Source organism: Gadus morhua, chromosome 22 (genome assembly GCF_902167405.1).
Source record: "Gadus morhua chromosome 22, gadMor3.0, whole genome shotgun sequence".
Taxonomy (NCBI): domain Eukaryota; kingdom Metazoa; phylum Chordata; class Actinopteri; order Gadiformes; family Gadidae; genus Gadus; species Gadus morhua.
In genome coordinates, this window is record NC_044069.1 from 17,636,791 (window position 1) to 17,657,227 (window position 20,437).

The following is a 20,437-nucleotide window of genomic DNA, read 5'->3' on the forward strand; positions in this document are numbered from 1 at the left end:
TACCACATCGTGATAATTCTGTGGTAGGCGTTGAGTCATGGGTTCACAAACAGGTTTGTTCGTGGAGAACCAGTCTACGTCACTGGAGAAGTTAGATGCTGCCTATGAAGGGGAGGTTCCTTTAGAGAAGCTATTGCAGCATGTTATAAACTGGAAGGCTGTTTTCTCGGACCAAATTCTATCCGCATTCCAACTCAGACTTAACATGTGTATATTTTAAGCAACGACGAATCGACCAGGACCAGATCCGAGGTGCGTGTACTGAAGCGTGACGACTTAGTGAGTGGAAGAGGATCTGACACTATCCAGTGAGGACCGCATCACCTGCAGTCATGCATTCCGGCGAGTCGTGTTGTTGGTGAGTACGATCTCTCCCCGTGGACGGTTCTCAGCTGGGGTCACTTCAGGGCAGGCTGTTGCGTTTGCCTAATCGCATGGCATGGTGATTTTGCGGTTCTTCAGATAGCGTAAGATCTAAGATCTGGATCGTGCGCCTCCCTAATCTTGGGAAATGTTTCAACGGCGGCGACGCTTTGCAAGTCCAGACGAGTCTGGGGACTTCCTGTACCGCTCACACCTACACTTCTTTACCATGTCTACCTACTTTAGTTGTGTTCACATTACCCACTCTGGCACAACAAGGTTTAAGACTGAAGACACGTTGAGATTAGCCCTTTTTCATCAGCACTCCGTCACGTCGCAGCTGATCTCTTTCAAAACAGTCTGGCAATTCAGGATATTTGTGATATTCCCCCGATCTGCCTTGATGCCCTTAGTTTAACCTGTATGTTATCCGGGTAGGGTCCTGCCACCAAAATCCACATGAACACGATTTTTGTACTACATTTTAAACATGTATTTGTACAGTATCTCTTCCTTACGCCGCTGTTACTCATCTTAAGATAGTGTAATGACGCTGTGCGCCGCTGGGGGGCGCATCCACAGGCGCCCATGGCATTTTAGATATCGTTTACCTGAGTTTACTATCATTGTGCACGAGAATCCATTCTCTCCATTGCATCTCAAATATTTTTAATAGATCTTTGCATTTATTGACATATATTGCCACATTTTGTATGTGCTCTCTAAAGTCTTTGTCGGTATACGTGCTAAAGAGGATCGACGTACTGTCAGTGTCGTCACTTGTTGGTACATCATGTGATGTGTTTTAAACGGTCGTGTATACACAAGATGAAAACAAGCTATATTGAGAGTTCCTATAATATATTCATTGTGTAGATTGGCCTTCTGTGTCGTTTTTCTAGCAAGGAGGAGTCACCTCCTGACAATGGCTGGCCTTGCTCCTAAATATGCAAGGCAGTCATGCAAAACAGCTTTAGGGTGTTAGCTCCAATTGTTATTGTTTGTGTTTATATACACCACAGCATAGTAGCAGGAGTCACATCGAGGGACTCTTGGTAGGATCACAGATCATACATTAACTCCAGAGGAATACATACAGGGTACATGAGAGACCCATCTCCATGTGCCATGGATAAGGTCATGTATGGACAGTTTAAATAAGTTAGGGTTAGGGTGTCCTGTAGATTTTGGGCAACAGGACACACCCACTGAAAGGTGGATCAGTACACAAAACGCCCAACGTAGCTCACCACAGAGCCATTGACTTAAGGGCTTAATGGTTTCACAGTCAGCCATGCTCACAACTTTTCATCCTCTACTCTGGTTCTTTGCTTTCCCGGCCTTTCTTCTTTCTTCCTCCCCTCTTTTTTCTCTCCTTTCTAGCTCATCTGAAGGATTGTTTTCAGGAAAAGGATTATAGTTCTGCATACACCCACACACTTCAAACGTGTGTGATATGTTTAAGAACATTTTACCTATTTTAGAATGTACTTTACCTTTTTGATTTAGGACCCCATAACTAAAGGAAAGTGGATAATATTTTTTTTTCTTTCTGGTGCTGGCACACAACAACGAATGTGTCACAATGTGTAACATTTCAACTCATAGCTTAAAATAACCTGGACATATCGGGAGTCAATGCTTATCGGTAGGGATTTAAATATAAAATCACATTCTATAACTAATACATTGTGCTGGCCAGCCCATATCTTTTTTTTCCTTTTGTTTTCAATAATTTTGCCATTCCCGCTCCCTAAAGCCCTCTCTCACGCCCGCCAGCCAGCTGACCTAAGGTCGTTTGCTTTACACATTTATTTTAACTATTTCTAGCTAGGAGGGGCTCCATCTTACTTGTTGTGATTTTGAGGTTTGTTTTAAACTTTCACTTTGGGGTTTAGGATGAGGGGGTTTCATAAGTATATTGCCGGTAAAGTGAAATGAATTAAAATGAACGTGACTTGATCAACAAAAATGATGTGTGGTGTGTGCAGTTTCAGTTTCAGTCACGCAAAGATACAGCATACCGCAAACCATTGTTAAAGGTGATAGCCATGACAACCAACCTGTGTGTGAAGCTCAAACCGAACAACACCATGCAGTTCCTCTTAATATGTTCACGAAGGGGCTTCGTTGAATTCTTGCATACAAAGCCATTCATGCTTTCCTTCATTAGGTGAGGATGAGGATCTCAGTCGCTGGTTAGTGGCTCTTCAGATTATGTATTTTCAGAGGTCCTGGTTGACATTATGTTTGCTAAAAAAGTTATCAAAAGTCCCTGCCATTGGTTATATTGTATATACCTTATTGAAATAGGAGCATCTCCATAAGCATCAGGGCATAGTATAAACCCTCTAGTTTTAAAAACATCGACGTTTTCTCTCATCTGTAAATGTTAGGGAGGCAAAAATCAAATGCTGGATGTGCGTAGACAGGGATGAGCTGAATTTATGCATGGATATTTTTTGTGTGAAATCTCCACACCTTTCACTGCCAAATGTTTACTGGTCAGATTCAATTTGAATCAGCAGCGCCGGCCACGGCTTGACACTGACGTAGTACTGACATACACAGTCCCAAAACAAAAATAAAATGGAAATACATTAAAGATAGGAAGTGATTAAAAGGATGTGGCTTAGGGTCCACATGGGGTCAGACGCTGCCCTGGCTGAACACTCACTGTAGGAACCATGTGGATATGCACTCGCCAGTGCATATCCACTCGTCAGTCTAATAAGAAAGGAGTGGTTATGTCAATAGTGGCCGACTAGGAAGATGTGGACATAGTTTCTGTTACTTCACACAACCATTTCAGTGTTTCCCCCAGAAGATGTCTTAGTCAAGATGGTCAAGGAGCGGGGGGGGGGGGGGGGGGGGTCTCCGTTTCAATTCCATTCAAAAAGCCTTATGGCACGACCATTGTTGTAACAGTATTACTGATGCATTATTGATCTTTATTTTTTTACGCCTGATGGAAGTATGTTTTCTTTCCCTATTAGAGTTTTCAACTTTGTTAATGCATCATAATTAAAAAATATTAATAAATAAAAAAAAAAGTATACATATATGTATTATTTTTTTTAATATAGATTGGTCGTCAAGGTGGGTCCCTATTCTTGTTAAGACGGCCGCCTTAACAACACAGTACTGGGGGAAACACTGCATTTTAATGGTCTACTTTAGCCTTCAACAGAGCTACACCATTGATTGAGGTTTCAGCGCAGTCAAACGCAATTTTGCACATTGAGGATGGGACTTCTACTTCTACTGGGACGTCCATCGCTAGCTATTGCTAAAAAATGTCAGAGTCAATACGATGAAGTTAAATACACATCAATAGGATAGATACAGGTGTCAGGCAGGAAGGAAGATTAATAAAAGAATGAGGGTGAATACACATAATAATGCATTGAATTTATATAGCGCTTTTTCCTAGACACTCAAAGACGCTTTTACATTGAAGGGGGGGACCTCACTCACCACCACCAGTGTGTAGCACCCACTAGGGGTGATGCACGGCAGCCAATCTGCGCCAGAACGCTCACCACACACCAGCTCGAGGTGGAGGGTGAGGGAATTAAGGAGTCAGCCAATTATACAATTATACAGGGGGATGATTAGGGGGCCAGATTGAATGAGCCTGGTTGGGCCAGGACACCGGGGGAACCCCTACTCTTTGCGATAAGTGCCCTCGGATCTTTTATGACCTCAGTGAGTCAGGACCTCGGTTTTACGTCTCCTCCGAAGGACGGAACATAACATAACATAACATAACTTAACATAGATCCACTGAAAGTGGGGGACAGAGACGGGGACTGGCAGGGAGGGGCGGGAGGTCAGGGAAGAGCTGTCCTCAACTTACAGTGGGGCGGAGCCCAGGCCTGTGGCTCTCTGGGGGACATGTTGGGCTGTGAGGGAAGGGCGGCGGGCCATATGATGCTAATACCAAGCCCTCAGTGGTCTGTGAGTGGTTGGTATTGGCATCATATGGCCCTTGCCTTGCCCCACAGCTTTCATCCCAGTTGGAAGTTGGAAGAAGGCCTACTCTCATCCTTTGGAATCTGTGCGTGTTCGGAAACCTTTAGGATGCATGAAGCTCTGCCGTAACCAAGTCGATCTCGGAATGATGAGTGGATCCAAATGCCACTGATGTGTTGTTTAGCAATTTTTTTTTTTTTTTTATTTGTTTTACCAATTTAACCAATTTACAAAAGGATCAGTTGATGAAAACAAAAATTTGCAGCAGTGGTCGCCTGCCACGTTCAAAGGCAGTGAAAGATATCCACTATTGATTGAGCTATATACAGTATACATACTATATGTGTTATTTTTTTCCCAATTGGTGTAAAACATGGACCAAGGCATTGCTAAATCCAAGAATCCAAGCTCTATCCGACCATAATATGACCGTTTTTTTTACATATTTTGTGAACCTTGACATCACAATGACAATCATTTTGGGGTTACTGTCGATGTCGAAATGAAACACTCTTTATATCAGAGAAACAATGTGTCTTCTCAGTCAACACCTTTTTATTTAATTCCAAATGATAGCTTTGAAATTGATGAGTAGTCCAAATCTGGACTACTTATTTTTCATGTGCTACCTGATCGAATCAAATATGGTAGATATGGTTCTGATATCGGGAGCAAATCTTTGAGCGATGATGATACATATGGCTGTTTGACAAAAACGTGTGCAACAATGTTTAATCATGGAGCATTACCATTTCTAAGCTACTGTTGAGTTTACTCATGCAGTATAAGCGGAACCAAACCAAATGTTCACAAAGATGCTACTACAATGACCTGGCATTCATAGAACACTAAGATTAAAACTTTTAAGGAAGCTACTAAATGGTAGTGCCTCGCCGCCGCCGGTGATAAGAAGTGTCTGCAAACCAACAGTCTGTATCTTTAGCATTATCTTGCGCTATCTCTGTTATGTTTGAGAGTGCACTTGCACTATCTGTTCTTACTTGTATACGCCATAAATTCACACACATGGAAAGTCCTTCTATTTTAAACAATCTATGTGTCTAACACCCATAGCAACGCAAACAGGGCCCAAATACCAAGCCTCAGACAAATTGGACTACAATTTCTGTCGAACAATCACTTATTTGCATTTTAGAAAAAAAAAAAAGCAGGATATAGGGACTTAAATTGGCGATCTGTACGATTTTCCTTTTAATTAATGTTTGTTAAAGGTGTACTAAGACATATCTGTAAATTGCCATTTGTCTGTCTTACCCAGAATCAGACGAGACGTTTTCTTTCCATTAGCCTCTTCCATTGACTAGCAGGGAGAGTAGCCTAGCTCGTGTTCGTGTGAGGGGAATACACTGTTCATTTGATTTCCAATGTATTCCGAATACTTGCTTTTTCAAAATGAGTGCCAGTAACTACACAAGATTGTAGTTTCTCTACAAACAAAGATATTGCATCCCTATGTATATCTATAGGTTTCCATCCGCAAGGACTACCCAGCAAGAAGCAGCGGATAATATAATTTTGCCTGTGATGCAAGTAATGAAAACTGTATCACCCTTACATGAACAGGAGCTAGCGGCTACTAGCCGTCACTCTGAAGTCAATGGAAGCGGCTAACGGAAGCAAATGCTAACCAAGCAAATTCCCCTTCTGGACTCCAAATGATGAATTGTTCCCCTTTTTATCGGTTATTATAGTGCAAAAAAGTTGTTTGACAGAGAATTTGAGTCGATTTTATGGTACAACTGTAGTAGCTGTCTTGCTTCTGTTGATTTACGTATTATTCTCTCTCTTGCAGAGGTTGGATGTTAGCTGGAATTCAAGAAACCGTAGAGACTACTTCATCAACACTTATAGCAGAAAAAGTGTGAACTCAAGGTAAAACCAAGTCATCTGCATCTCCATTAGGTTGGCAAGTAAGGCGATAGACAGTATGATATTGTATTGATCTGGTTGGTTAATTACCACATTTGTCCTCCCTGTTAAAATAAAAGCTAAGATATGAGAATTATTATTATAACAAATTAACAAATATATAAGAAAATTAGTCAATTACGGAAAGGAATTGACTAATGGACCAGTTGCTTGTGGTACATTTCTGAAGTTCAAGGCAAGGCCTCTATAATTACAATTACAATTAGGGCATTTGGCAGACGCTTTTATCCAAAGCGACTTACATCGGTTAATACACACATTGACAGACCGACGGCAGAGTCAACCACATCGACACTTAGCAAGGAAGAGCTGGGGATTGAACTAGCAACCTTTCGGTTACAAGACATCTGCTCTACCTCCTGAGCTAAGCTGACCTATATGGGATAAAATGATGACCTTGTCATTCAATTTGTAGGAATTTATTTTTCATTACAAAAAAGGAGGAAGCAGAGCAGCATTCTCCTGTAGCGTGCATTTAGGATGCAGCGATTAACCGGTTTCATTATTAACCGGTTTCACTATTAACAGTGCTATGTAAACGTCATGGTTTGTAACCGTTGGAACAAGTTCTGCATTACATCCTGGGACACTCAATCTAATGCTTTAGGAAAAGCTAGATAGCCTACATTTAATCTCTGAACAGGAACATTTCCAAAATTACAGTAACAGTCTGATTTCATTTACCTTACTAGCAATATCCTTTAAAACAGCAACAGAAAGTAAGTAAGTCTAGCTAACATTGAGGATGCCGATGCACCATAAAAAAAGTGGAAGCGCAACTTCAAGAAATTGGCAAAGCAATTGCCTTTAAGTGCTACGACATAAAAACGCAAGAAAACAAGAGATGGAGATAGAGAGAGATAAGATTTATTTTCATTCACTAAGATGCAGTCTAACAAGATGAGTTTTAAGCCTGCGTGGAAGATGGGGTAGGGTAGGCATTGAGCCGTCCAGGGGTCAGCGGCGAGCTCGTCCCATCATTGTGGCTCAAGGGCCGCATGCTATGGAGATCCAGTGGAGCGTCTGCTGGGGTTCTCGCGTGTTGAGGGAGTAGCGAGCCGTGGGGCAGGCGTGCAGTTCAAACCAGCCAGAAGGGAGTTGCAGCAGCAGTCAAGGTGTGAGAGGAGCAGAGCCTGCACCGTACCCTGAGCTGCCTTCTGGGCGAGCAACATCCTCCTGATGTTGAACAGCTTGTAACTTTCGGAACGGGGGGTCGCTGTGAGGTTGGCAGCAAAGGACAGCTGGTCTTCCAGAGTTATCAATAATGATTAAGCGCTTGTGGAAGGGAGATGCCTTTCCTTGAGCAGCTCAGTGTGGTCCATATGGAGCTTTAGATATCCATAGATGTCCGCCAGACACACACAGAGATATGTGCTTCTACCTGGGTTTAAGACCATGTGAAAGACAGTTAGTTGTGTGTCATCTGCAGAGCTTCAGTAGGAGGGGCGACCTGAGGTCCGTGAGGTAGGATAGAGCACTGCAGCCAGAAGGCTGCAGTGCTCAGCTCCTGGGGTGGCCTCCCAGCAAAAATCCAGGGGAACCACAAACTACAGGTGGTGCCATAGATATATATATATAATGTAATCAGTATATAATTAAATATTAATATTAACAATTACATACTCGCACACGCGCACACACAGTCTTCATGGTCCATTTCCTGTTTTCCAGGGCTTTGGCATGCATTTCCAGATGCTCTGCATATGTCGAAAATGTTTTCTAGGACAATAAAACAATAAAACAATAGAGACTCAACTGTGTCAGTTGAGTCCCTTAACAACATGCCTTATAAGGTAATAATAATCTTTGCAATACGAAAAAGCTAACCTGATATTCTTGCTAGTTGCCAAGCAATCTCCATGCGCAATGTTTTATTTTTATTTAGTATTTATCCACATTTTTGCTGACATTCAGTCCTCCCCCTGTTAGAAATAGCTCTGCAAACTACAGAATATAGTCCAATCCGTACAGGGCCGTAGCTGTCACACAAAGTCAGAGTCAAGGGATCCATTGCACATATACCTTGCAAACAAGTGGCCCACAGGATGTAGAGTCTTGCTGGCAGAATGGTGCCACAGGTCTGTCTGGATATATGGCTGATTCTGTTCCTGAGAGCTCTCTAAAATGGAGAAAGAAGTTTAAGTGATAATTAGCTGTTGTTGCATTTTCCTCATTGCTATAGAATATTTGAGTAACATCCCTGCATTTTTTTAAATCTTATCTGGTGTCGCACCAAAAAAGGTTCCCTCTATATTGCCCTTGTTTCTTGAAAATAAATAACATTCTGTGATTATTATTATGCTAAGGAAAAACATGTATTCAATTGTGTTATGATTTGCTACAATATCTCTCAACAAGCGTTCTGTGAGGTTTGTCAGATGAGAACATCATAATCCATCGGATCAAACACAAAGAGAAGTCAGTTTAGACAAAGATGATCTTCACTGGGATTCAATATGCAGCACTTTACTCAATCCCCTGAATGATGCATTCCACACTGCTGTCATTAGGAAGTCCAACAGATAAAAAGGTGTTCTGATGCCCTGCTGAGCTTGCCAATCTCCAAGTAGATGCTAGAGGCATTTAAGACCCGCACGCACAAATGATTGTGTTACTTTGGCCAAACGGAAACACTTTAAAATGCACACCCACCTCACTCTCTCCCTCCCTAAAGAGCTTGTATGGCCCCGCCTTGCTCAATAGCACACCCTGTCCCCTCCCCGACCAGATGGCAGCCATTACTGAAATTAGGAAGCCACAGAAGTCCTTTGTTAGGGTCCATTGTAACTGAAGACAAATAGCAAATAATTTATCATAATAATTCTAAAGATATTTTACTCTTTTTTTCACCAGGTTTTTACAAGCTCTTTTCTCAAAATTTCATATTGATGGATATTTGGTCTTCTGAGATGACACAGGCCTTGAAGAGGCCCATTGGGGTGGCCCATGGGCTGGGGGAGCGAAGGGAGGGGTTTGGTGGGAGCAGGACGACAGGAGGAGGGAGATGGGACGTGGCCTTTCTTCCAGTGTTTGGGATATTTTTTTATGGTTTTCACTTTGGCAAGTATTTCTTTGGCCACAATGACCAGGCCATGTAGCATGATCAACAAAGCTTTACAATAAACCGTATCCAACATCACCACCCTGTGTCCTTTGTCTGGAAGAGCCCAATATAATTCACCCGGGCTGAGTGTGGGGATGTTGAATCCGGTTTGCTGATGATGTGATGGTGAATCCGGTCTTGATTGATTTGATTGGCCAGATGTTCTATGTTGCCATCTCGGAAAACTCTTCCTGAGTGCTTGTGGAGAGGGCCCACTGATTACTCAGTTTGCAACAGGTGTGGAGCCTTACCCAGCCCCAGAGTCCAATCAGACTCTGAAATCGAACTATGGTTGTGGAACGCCTTCCTCAACTGGGCGGCGATGATGTTGGATCGATCCCATCCAGCGCATGGCCTTATTGTTTATGTTCACTATCTGTGATGTAGAGGTTTTTAATGTGGATTTCAACAAAATAAATAAAAAATCTTTACAAGTTATAGCATTGGAGCGAGGAGTGGGTGTTTCAGGCTGTGATGCAGAACTCGATCAAAGCGGGATGTTTTGACCATGTGGCCAATATGTTAGACTTTCAAGGCCAAATTGGGTTGGCAAATACGAAGGTAACCAGTTGTCTTCAACCAGCCGTAATCTAAATGATCTCCGGAGAGTGAAGAAATGGATTAGGTATTCATTCACGGTTGTTACATTGTTAGTGTGCCACGGGTGGCGTGGGGTATGTGTATCAGAAAGCGTGATCAAATCCAATTATTTTGATGAGTAAGGAGACGTGGATTTAAGAGATCATTGCTAGGGCTGGATGTTTCTTTATTGTGGTACTCTGCAGGACATGCCTATTTACAACAGGAAAAACAATGACATGCTTTCATGAGAGCGGCATTAATGTTTGAGGGGGTCTATGCTACATCAGCTGAACAATGGTTGAGCTAAACAAACATCAAAAAACTAAAATAGGAAGGATTTTCTCCTGCCAGATGTAAAAAATGATCAATCAAATTAAAAATATATATGAAAAAATATAAATGTTGGTGTGAACACAATAAAACCTATAATTAAAGAATGCACATGTGATTTAATACATCCATAGTGTTGTGAAATAAATGAATGCATAATGCTGGTCAAACCCTCAAAGCGTGGTTATTTTTCAAACTGTTATCGTACCATCAGAATCTATAATCGTTGCATCCCTAGCATGGACCCTTGAGGTTCTTAATACACTGTGAGTGAGTGGACAGAGTGCAACCTGAGTAGGATGTTGGTGTTGGACATTATGGCAGGAAACCTGTGACTTCATTAGTGATTGCATTGGTATGCATGAGTTAGTGGCTTTACATGCTCTTTCCACTTTCACTTTGCTAGGGCGTGAAGAAAGCCTAGAGGGATCCATTGAACCACCTAAGATGTTTTGAAGGTATGGACTCACTTTACCTTTGCAAGCTAAAGCACGTAGCTCCTTGATAGTGTGGGATTTGAAATCACAGCCTTGATCGATATCAATGCTGTACAACTGAGATTTGGCCACTGGGCTGGTATTTTGATCTCTCATTTGCATGACAAATTTAGTATGTAACGCGGTCCGTGATAACCAGGATGTCTTTGTGCTGTGACTGTCCAGTCTCACAGAAAGTTCTCCAGAATTGTAGTTCCATAGGATGGTTTGGATGATTCCCAAAGCAGGGTATATGTATATGAATAAGGCTTATTGTTGATACTTATGGATCAGTACTGGATCTGCTCTGTCACTGTTCTTGACAATGGCAAGGGAATGCCTTGAAGGCTCAACCAAGCGAGCAGTGGATAGGCCTCCAGTCACTGTGTGACAGGAATCAGGATGCTTCCTTTGAGTGGTATTGACAGTTTCTACAGAAATGGAGGACTGTAGCCAGATGGGGAGATGAGGATGAATGGTTTCTAGAGCTCTCTGCTTGGAGTTAGTGTCTCATCTCTCCAGTTGGCCCTCGTGATATACCATCTGCATCTTGATTCTGTATGCCAGTTTGAAAGGTTCATAGCTGCTATCCTACATGTAATTATAAAATGTCATCTTATTGCCGTTTATAAAGGCTTTATTTAAATGGTAATGAGAAAGCAGCTCTGGTTTGTCATTTAAGGAAAAGACAAGGTATAAATAATAATAAGTAGCAATGTTTATTAGATGTCTTCACCTCTGACTCCTCAGATACCATGCTTAAAACAGAAATAAAATGATTGTTGTGGCAAAGCTGCTCTCAGAGGATCTGACACTTCCTACCTCATCAACTGTCAAAATCCAAACGTTATAAACGGCAGCAGGAGTTATTAAATCCGGATAGGATAGAAGAAAGTTTGAGAAAAGGAACCAACCTTTCAAATTCATGTCCATTTAAAATTATGAAACCAGAATAAACCCAAGCCATGCGATTCAAACATGAATAATGTCAGGTCTTCAATTTGTTACTAGACTATCACGATAGGTCAAATGAGTAGTAATAGGTCAAATGAGTAGTCTTGGACAAATCATCTAGACTCGTATGACCATCTAGATATTTAATTTTGGGTTTTGAATATAACAGTCTGATTGTGCTTTTTGAGCAATTGATTTCAAAATATGCATTGTTCAAAAATCTAAAGTCAGTCAGATTAAAAAAAACTGCCGTGCAAATTTCTGTTAATCTTTTTGTTTCATAAAGATGGTTACGGTTTTTCCTTCTATTGCTACGCTCTCTGTGCTAACTCTACATTCATATTATTGAAGTTATTGTTGCATAACTTGTTTCATGTTGTTGTTGTTTTGTTGTGTACGTACTCACATATTTCCCTTGAAGATAGGTATTTTGGATGCATCTCTTGACTTATAAAAATGCCTTCGGTTTTTATAGGTTCAAGATTGATGGGTGCTAAGTTTGGAGATCTTTAAAGTCTACCAAAGAGTCGGAACAAGCGGCGTCAGCATGGCGTTCAAACATGAGAATGTTGCAGACCTTTATGATATCGGCGTTGTTCTTGGCAGGTAACCTGAATGTTGGCGTGCATGAAAATATGTTCCTCCAACAACATTCTTTAGAAAAACGTTTCCTTATTGGGAACTATGGCTCATGGATGACCAACAAACCCTTCTATAATATTATCAAATATAAAGAAAAAGAGTAAAAAATGCTTATTTTGTCTCGTTGAACAAAAATATGCCCTTGCAACACATCAATATCAGCATCACTATTATACAGATAGTTTTTTCCCCTCATAACTTCTGAATTAACTACTTAATCATTGTGTCACACATAACAGATACTGATCTTCTCTCATGTTCCCCAAGAACGCTACAATCTGACAGTCATGGACAAACAGTCTTGTATCAATGGACACATGTGATGTGCGTACAGTAACCGTGCTGATCCACTCTGCCTGTGCCCCACACAGCGGACACTTTGGGCAGGTGCGACAGGTGACCGAGCGGTCCACAGGAGCCCAGTGGGCCGGGAAGTTCATCAAGACCCGCAAGAGCGCGGGCAGCCGGCTGGGCGTGGAGCGGAGTGCGGTGGAGCGCGAGGTGGAGCTGCTGCAGGCCCTGACGCACCCCAGCATCATGGCCCTCAAGGACGTGTTCGAGTGCCGCGCGGAGATGGTGCTCATTGTGGAGCTGTGAGTCTGTGGGATTGTACGAAATGGGGATATTTGACGAGCGCTGTTATTTTCATCCTTTTTCAACGTTATTATTACAATTTTGCTTATCAACTCTTTCATTCGATACGTAACCATAAGATTGAGGCGTCACAAGCGGCTACATTCTCACACTCTGTTATTTGAATGGGAAAAAAAGGACATGGTCAGACAAAAGGTGACGTCACCACGTCGTCTGTTGCTGTGTCTACACATCTGTCACTGCTGTCATGCATCAAAGCCTTTGAAAATATTAGATCTGTAATGAAAAACGCACGTTTGTTTTGGATCATCTGTTGTGTCCTTCAAGCAGCAGCTCCACTCTGAGGGTGCTGGAGAGAGAGCACACTGATTACAGATTACACTGATTACTTATTGCACTACACTGTATGAACTGTATTTGACATATATATGTGGGTGGCTGAAAGAAAAAGGTATATTCTAATAAACTAATATTAACAATTGCATTTAACTTTTTTTTCTGTAGTCTGCTACTGTAGTTTGTCAATGTCATGTTTAATGCTATAACTTGTTAAGTATTATGCTTCTAATCTTCTTAATGATGCTTTTTGTTAGGACGCTTTGCAGTGTATCAATGAATAGCTATGAAATAATACACATGCTTTCAGAGCAAAGTGAAGAACTCCATCACAACAATTGTCTTTGGTGGTTTAAAACCAAAAGTTTTTGTCTATCGTTGATTTTGCCACTCAGCACATTCTTTCCTTTCCTGTAAGATTCCTGTATTCTGTCATATATGATTGAAACCTAACATGTATATTATTCCATCTCTTCTGTTGTGCCTTCAGTGACACAAGGACAACACGTTTTCAATGATGGATCAATTTCTTCTATTCCATCTCTTCAGCATCAGTGGCGGGGAGCTTTTCGACTTCATCGCCGCCAAGGACAACGTGACGGAGAGCGAGGCCATTGCCTTCCTGAAGCAGATTCTGGAGGGGGTGGGCTTCATGCACAGCAAACACATCGCTCACTTTGACCTCAAGGTGAGCCAATGGAAATGTCCAGCTGGTTTTGCACGCAATGAGCTCCGAACATCGTGGTGATTCACGTTTAATTTGTTGACGTTGGTATATTCACATCCAGGTGTCTCTATTCTGAGAGGTTAGTTATTAGTGACTCAGAGAAGGGACTACCTAATATCTATTCGATTTTTCCCCCTGAAGATGTATTGTTCTGTCCACACAGCCGGAGAACATTATGCTGTCAGACAAAGATGTTGCAAACCCAACTATCAAGCTCATTGATTTTGGATTGGCCCACCAGTTCAAGCAAGGAGAGGAGTACAAGAGTATGTGTGGAACCCCACAATACATTCGTAAGTGTCAATACTGTTTTGGTGGGACTGGTATGATTGACTTTACATGTTCACTAAAAACTGCAAATAACTAGTGAACAATTAACAATTAAATCAATCATTTTCAATTTCAATCTCAAGTCAGTTTGATTCCAAATGTGGACTATGCTTTTAAAACATTGGGCGTTGAGTTTTTAGGATCAGGATCAATCAATATCACTGCTTTGTAGCCAAATACTTAACTTTCCATCTAAAATAAGTTGTTTAGGGTTTGGCTTTACTTGAACTTGAGGAAGGCTGGCACAGGCATTCAAGCCTAGTCAAGATTGTATTCTTGTAGCGAGAGGGCTGAAGAGATGGTTACGACCAGAAAGTATTCCACACATCCACACACACACCTTGCTGTGTGTGAAAAAGGCATTTTGACGTTGCAAAACAATGCCTCCTCCGTTTGGAGCAGAGTGGAACGTTAGAAAACTGTCTGGCAGACAAGTTTGGCAAACTTAGGAGTTTACTTTTCTAGTTCTTTCTCTATTTGAGTAACTGATAAAGTGGCATGGATTACTATGTTGTTGATCATATAAGACCACGTTTAAAACGAAACAAAACTGATTTTGGGTTACCTGCTTTAGGGCACAACTTGACCTCCAGAAAAAAACTCTAGAATGTAGAAATGTCAGGTAGTGCAGCTTAAACATAGTAAGAAGATTTATGTTTATCAGGTTGAATAACTGACTCGTTTGGAAATAAGTCAAGAAATTGCTTCAGAAGACATATAAATGTATCGGTCCCTTTCTAAAGCCCCTGTTGTATTCTCTTCACAGCGCCCGAGGTGATAAACTACAGTCCTCTGAGCACAGCGACGGACATGTGGTAAAATAATTATCCTACCATGTAATACTTCGGCAGTTAAGTGCATGATATCACTTCCCTAACCCTTTCTATTTCAGCAGCAGTCCTTCCACTGCCTAACAATGTTATTTGTCATTCTCAGTACATTTCTAATCATTTCTGATATCATTTTATCAAGCTCACAAAAAAAAGTGTGGGTGTGCCCAAACATATATTCTTAGTACTATTATTTTTCAGCAGTTTTGTTGCCAATAGAGCCAATATATGTTCTTTCTTTATTTCACAGTGAAGGCGAAATTGCTCATGAACATTTGTCTCTTTTCTTGTAGGAGCATTGGCGTGATTACTTACATACTGTAAGTTGTTACTTCGCGCACTAACACATTCATTCTAGTACCATTGAAGTCATACATAACGGTGAGTCAGATAGGTCATGATACGTGGTGTTGCTCTTAAATTGGTATTGTTCAACTAGCAGATTTTGTTGAGTAATTGGGAAAATGTTGAAAGTCCGCCTGCATTTCCTTTTGTAGTTGGTGTCGAGCAGCGGATATTTCTGTTCAACTCAAACTCAACCGAAATGTAGTGACTGAAGAAACTATTCAAAATAGTTTTTCTAGGCAGTTTCACACGTTCATTCATTCTTGGTTTCTCTTCTTGCTCACTAGATTAAGTGGTCTGTCACCATTTCAAGATAACACAGATGAGGAGACTCTGAAGAACATCATCGCCATGAAGTTTGAGTTTCCCGAGCACGTTTTCAGCATGACGAGTGAATCGGCCAAAGATTTCATCAAGAAACTTTTGGTAATGGATCCAATGTAAGTCACATTTACCATATGTAGAGTGGACACAACGTGAGGCTTGAAACAAACTTTTATGAGTCTGCTGTCAATGTTAAACTCACTTCAGACGTAACGGATCGTGGGCCGAGTTGCACTGATGCTGGCAAACTACAGAGGTCACCACCATGGGACTCAAACTCTGGTCCTGGTATTTTTTGGTGCTACTTGAGTTCCTTGCAACCATGTCCCACATTGATGTTGTATTTTCCCTAACCTTTGGCCATTCGTAGAACTTGACAATTAGTGCCTCAAAGTCACACATTCATACACCGATTCATACCCCAGTGAGAGAACGCATAAGGGTAAGGTGTATTGCTCAGGGACAACCTGGCACTTAGCTAGGTGGAACAAGGGAACTACCCAGCAGACTTCCAGTAGCAGAACAGCACTCCGGATTCAACAACCCCATTAATAGGGGTTACTGTTGATAGGTCTGGGCATTTTGTCATTAATTCCATTGTTCATGTCTCCGCCGGACACATTTGGGTGTTAGCGGTAACTACTGAAAACACTTTTGAAGATACCTGGTTATCAGTAAAACATCAGGATTTATTTCCAGCACCTTAGCTCCTTTAATGTGATAAAACTGTAGTAGAATAAATGTATCTTTTCACTTGTTAAATAAAATAAATAGTACAATAATCATTATAAAAGCACATTCATTCATCATTATGAAACATCATCAAAGTTCATGTGCTATCTATCATACCTAAGCCTAACCCTATCTATTGTGTAACTATGACACATTGTTTTACTTTTTTTTTGTCTTTTTCTGATGGTTCATTGCAGTGAAAGAATGACAGCTGAAGAATGTCTAATTCATCAGTGGATTAAGGTAAAAATTGACCTCATTTATTCCTATGGGGTTAAATGAATTAATACAAACAAACAAATTGTATTGAATGCATGCAGGGTTTTGGTATTGACTGCTTGATCTTTAATGTCATAACAATGTCATTTACATGTAAGCCGACATGAACCACAAACATAACTCTCTTTTCCAGCCTATGACCCGAAAGCAGATGGCTAATAGAAATCGCTCCTCGATAAACATGAAGAACTTCAAGAAGTTCAACGCCAAGAGGAAATGGAAAGTGAGTGGTATGACGTGTAGAACTATTCTCGCCAGTGCAATCATAATTAATTTCTTAACTATTAAAACATGTTGAAATATTGACCTGACCTTTAAACATTGATACTATAATGGTCAGTGTTTCTCATTACAAGCAAGAACTCCTCATAGTGATTTGTGAAATGATTGCATTCAAACATTTGTTTGCTTCCTGATAAATGTCATATCTGGCTTCAATGCTGTTTAATATCTTTTTCGCTTCCCCAGGCGCCAGTTGGTACAACATGGTGGGACCAAAGTACAACCCTCTTCTACTCTCAATAAACTCTTTGATTTTTTCTCTTTATATCACTCTCACTATTTCTCTAGATGTCGTTCAACATGGTGTGGATGTGCAACCGTTTTATGCGCTTGCAACTTCTAAGTTCAGCGGCAAATGCAGAACTGGTGAGCATTTTATGCTATTTGTAATTGATCAGATCAGATGATTAATGATCCCTTAATGGATTTTTTATCGAGGAATTATGAAGTTAATACTAATAGATTTGTATGACCATGAATACCAGAAATTGTGCGAGACCATATGTCGTTGTCTGATAGTTTTTTGTCGTAATGTTTGCAACATCAAAAAGTATTTCTGTACCTTCCGGGTCCATGCTTGTGTATCAAACTGGATAGTAGGTGTCTTATGTGGTAATGTTTTGTTGAACGCGCCATACTGAGAATGCCTTATCGCCTTTTCCACAGAGGGACTGTGAGAGTGACTCTGAAGACACAGAGAGCAAGCCAGCCTCTCTCATGCGTCGCAGGCTCAGTAGCAGTTCATAATGCTTATGAGAACCACTTGGAGTTGCCCATGTATAGCGATGGTTACACTGCAGTGAGAAAATACAGCATTTCTTCCATGTGCTCACAATGCTTTGAAAGATGCTAAATTCAACAATGAGTCAAATATTGAGTTCTGGCAACTGCTGGAACTTGTATTTTTATGGACTTTTTTTATTTCTTGGATTATGCCATTAATTGTATTAACACAGACAAACCTTGATGATGGTTGGCATAATGCAATTGTGGGTTTATAGGTATGGACGTTGAGTGGGTATGCTGCAAATAAAGGCCAGGGTTTGGAATTAGTTTGGTAACATCGTTACTCAAATGTAGTAGACTTGGAGTGTGGCCAGGGGACGATATCCACCCAGAGTTTACAAAAGCTCCCATCAGCAGAGCACAACTGAAGATAGTGAAACAGTTAACTGGGTCTGGGGTGGGCTCATCAGAAGGTTTAGTGACTGAAGAACAACAAATGTTTACAAGGTGCAAGCAAAATTATTTTACTTGAATGGGATGTGAACTGATCAATCAGCATCAATGTTCAGATAACGGTTACCTTGCTACATTTTTATATAAAATTATATAAAATGCATGATTTACTGTGACATCACCTTGCCATTTGGTCGAATAAGCAGGATAAAGTTGAGCTCCAGATGAGGAATCATATTTGTTTTATCCCAGTTTGTAATAAAAAATAAGAAAATGGTAACCAAAAAAACAATAAAAAATATATTCACCATGCACTCAACTCCGGTTTTAACTTCTAGCTTTCAGAACACAAGCTTCAGTATACTGTCCGTCCCTGACCTGTTGGCATATCGTTCGGCAAAACCAAATGCCCAACAACAATTCATATTTAGTGTCCTTTTCTACGCGTCTACCAATGGTCCTGAGTCTATTGGTGTCCCACAGGTGAGTCAAACAAAATCACCTATGCACAGGCAACCCCCAAAGAACTCAACAGGGCAGTCTGGGGATAGTATCGGCTAGTCTTTACCTCACAAATCCCCAACATACTGTCTTTCTTGAATTTGTTGTTATTGCACAAGTGCACTCCGTGCAGTGGGGAGTGTACCAAGAACAGCTCCAGTCTACCCCTAGTGCATTGGTCGAGGGCCCTGGTAGGATGATTATCCTAACATCGAGGTCTTTGGGTGTGGGAGGAAAGCCTCGTGAACACAGGGAGAACATACCAGCCCACACTGGGTACCTTCAGCATAGTCACAAACTACATGAAGATATGTTTGCCTTGCGCTACTTCTTTCCAGAGAGTCATCTCCATGCTATTTGTATAAAGTGGTGTACATTATCGGCATGCTGAAGAAGCTCTGTCTCCCTCTCTACATGGGGCGGTGGACAGGACCTACAATATTGCAAAGTGTCTGCATACTGTTGAGGCCATTTAAACGTACGGATCATTTTGGGGAAGGTTGTTGCCCTTAATGACCTGCCCAGGCTACAGAATGGGTTAAATAAAGGACTGTGGCTTTCACAATGGGGACCTGGCAGTTAGATGAAACAATGGCTCCCTCTTCATTACAAACCTTTCCTGGCCCCTAACTTCTTCTATCTTTGCCTAGAGACACCTAAAGCCGACATGCTTAAGGGATCTATCCTGATTCTGAAGCCCTACAAAATTGCTTGGGACAATGAATAGCTTGGTTGCCTTTTGGTTCTGGTTTAAAAACAGAAACAGAAAACATAAAAACCTAGTTCCTCCTACCATGTCTTTCTTCCCCTACCTTATACCCTTCCTTATATCTGACTCCGGCTTCAATAATGAGTCGGTGAACCCAAAACCTTTCGCTTTTGTTTTAAACATGGTCATTTCTGTTATATAATCGTGAACAGTTATCTATGCTATTTTTTCACTGTTATTGAAATAAATACACAATTTAGGGAAATCAAGGGTTGAATCCTTATATTTTGCCCTTCTCCCCAAAACACTAGGTGATTGTTCCACTCTGCAGAACGCAGTTGGCGTTCTGTTCGTGACGTCAGACCTTGTCCGAGGTAGTCTGACGTCACGACCGAGCGGAGGCGCGGTTTGTGTTGACGTGTGGAGCTCTGTCTGGCACGTGTGTGTAGACCTGTGGACCTCTGTCTGGGCGGTGTGTGTAGACCTGTGGAGCTCTGTCTGGGCGGTGTGTGTAGACCTGTGGAGCTCTGTCTGGGCGGTGTGTGTAGACCTGTGGAGCTCTGTCTAGGCGGTGTGTGTAGACCTGTGGAGATCCGTCTGGGCAGCGTTGGACAGCAGTGTCCTCGAGAAAGTTGGGCTTTTTTGACACCTACAGTATAACGCCATAAATGGTGTGTGTGTATGGTGAAGCTCCGTCTGCGCAGCGGTTTATGAACCAGTCCAGGTGAGGCTTAGGCTTGCTAATAGGGGTGTGGCGGATTTTCTATGCAACATCGCTCATCATAAAACAACGGTACTAAAAAAGTATCATAAAGTTGGTACGGGTCGTTACCATGGGGATAACACGCCCCGAGGGGGCCTGGGTACTCTCATGTGGGCCGTGCTGTGACGACG

At 41.5% G+C, this 20,437-nt stretch overlaps 1 protein-coding gene across 4 annotated transcripts; it reads left to right on the top strand.

Moving 5' to 3' along the window:
* Positions 1-72: 72 nt before the first annotated feature.
* Positions 73-18,647, top strand: si:dkey-240h12.4 (death-associated protein kinase 2). Of its 4 annotated transcripts, XM_030347399.1 has the most exons (14): positions 73-358; positions 6,152-6,231; positions 10,710-10,761; positions 12,209-12,339; positions 12,747-12,968; positions 13,855-13,993; positions 14,196-14,325; positions 15,129-15,177; positions 15,486-15,512; positions 15,825-15,977; positions 16,791-16,836; positions 17,006-17,095; positions 17,443-17,520; positions 17,821-18,647. In XM_030347399.1, the coding sequence occupies exons 4-14, from the start codon at positions 12,281-12,283 to the stop codon at positions 17,899-17,901; spliced, it is 1,074 nt and encodes a 357-aa protein (XP_030203259.1). In that variant the 5' UTR covers positions 73-358; positions 6,152-6,231; positions 10,710-10,761; positions 12,209-12,280; the 3' UTR covers positions 17,902-18,647. The 4 variants fall into 4 exon arrangements, with proteins under 4 accessions (XP_030203259.1, XP_030203258.1, XP_030203260.1 ...); XM_030347398.1 differs by lacking the exon at positions 10,710-10,761 and having other exon boundaries at positions 17,821-18,206; XM_030347400.1 differs by lacking the exon at positions 6,152-6,231 and having other exon boundaries at positions 99-358; positions 17,821-18,206.
* Positions 18,648-20,437: the final 1,790 nt, after the last annotated feature.

What these genes read in the sequence shown, in the direction of transcription:
- si:dkey-240h12.4 (XM_030347399.1), top strand. Translation starts at nt 12,281, where the DNA reads ATGGCGTTCAAACATGAGAATGTTGCAGACCTTTATGATATCGGCGTT. An exon ending in CTTTTGGTAATGGATCCAAT is followed by an intron (nt 15,978 to 16,790) that starts GTAAGTCACATT and finishes GGTTCATTGCAG; the next exon opens with TGAAAGAATGACAGCTGAAG. An exon ending in CAGCGGCAAATGCAGAACTG is followed by an intron (nt 17,521 to 17,820) that starts GTGAGCATTTTA and finishes CCTTTTCCACAG; the next exon opens with AGGGACTGTGAGAGTGACTC.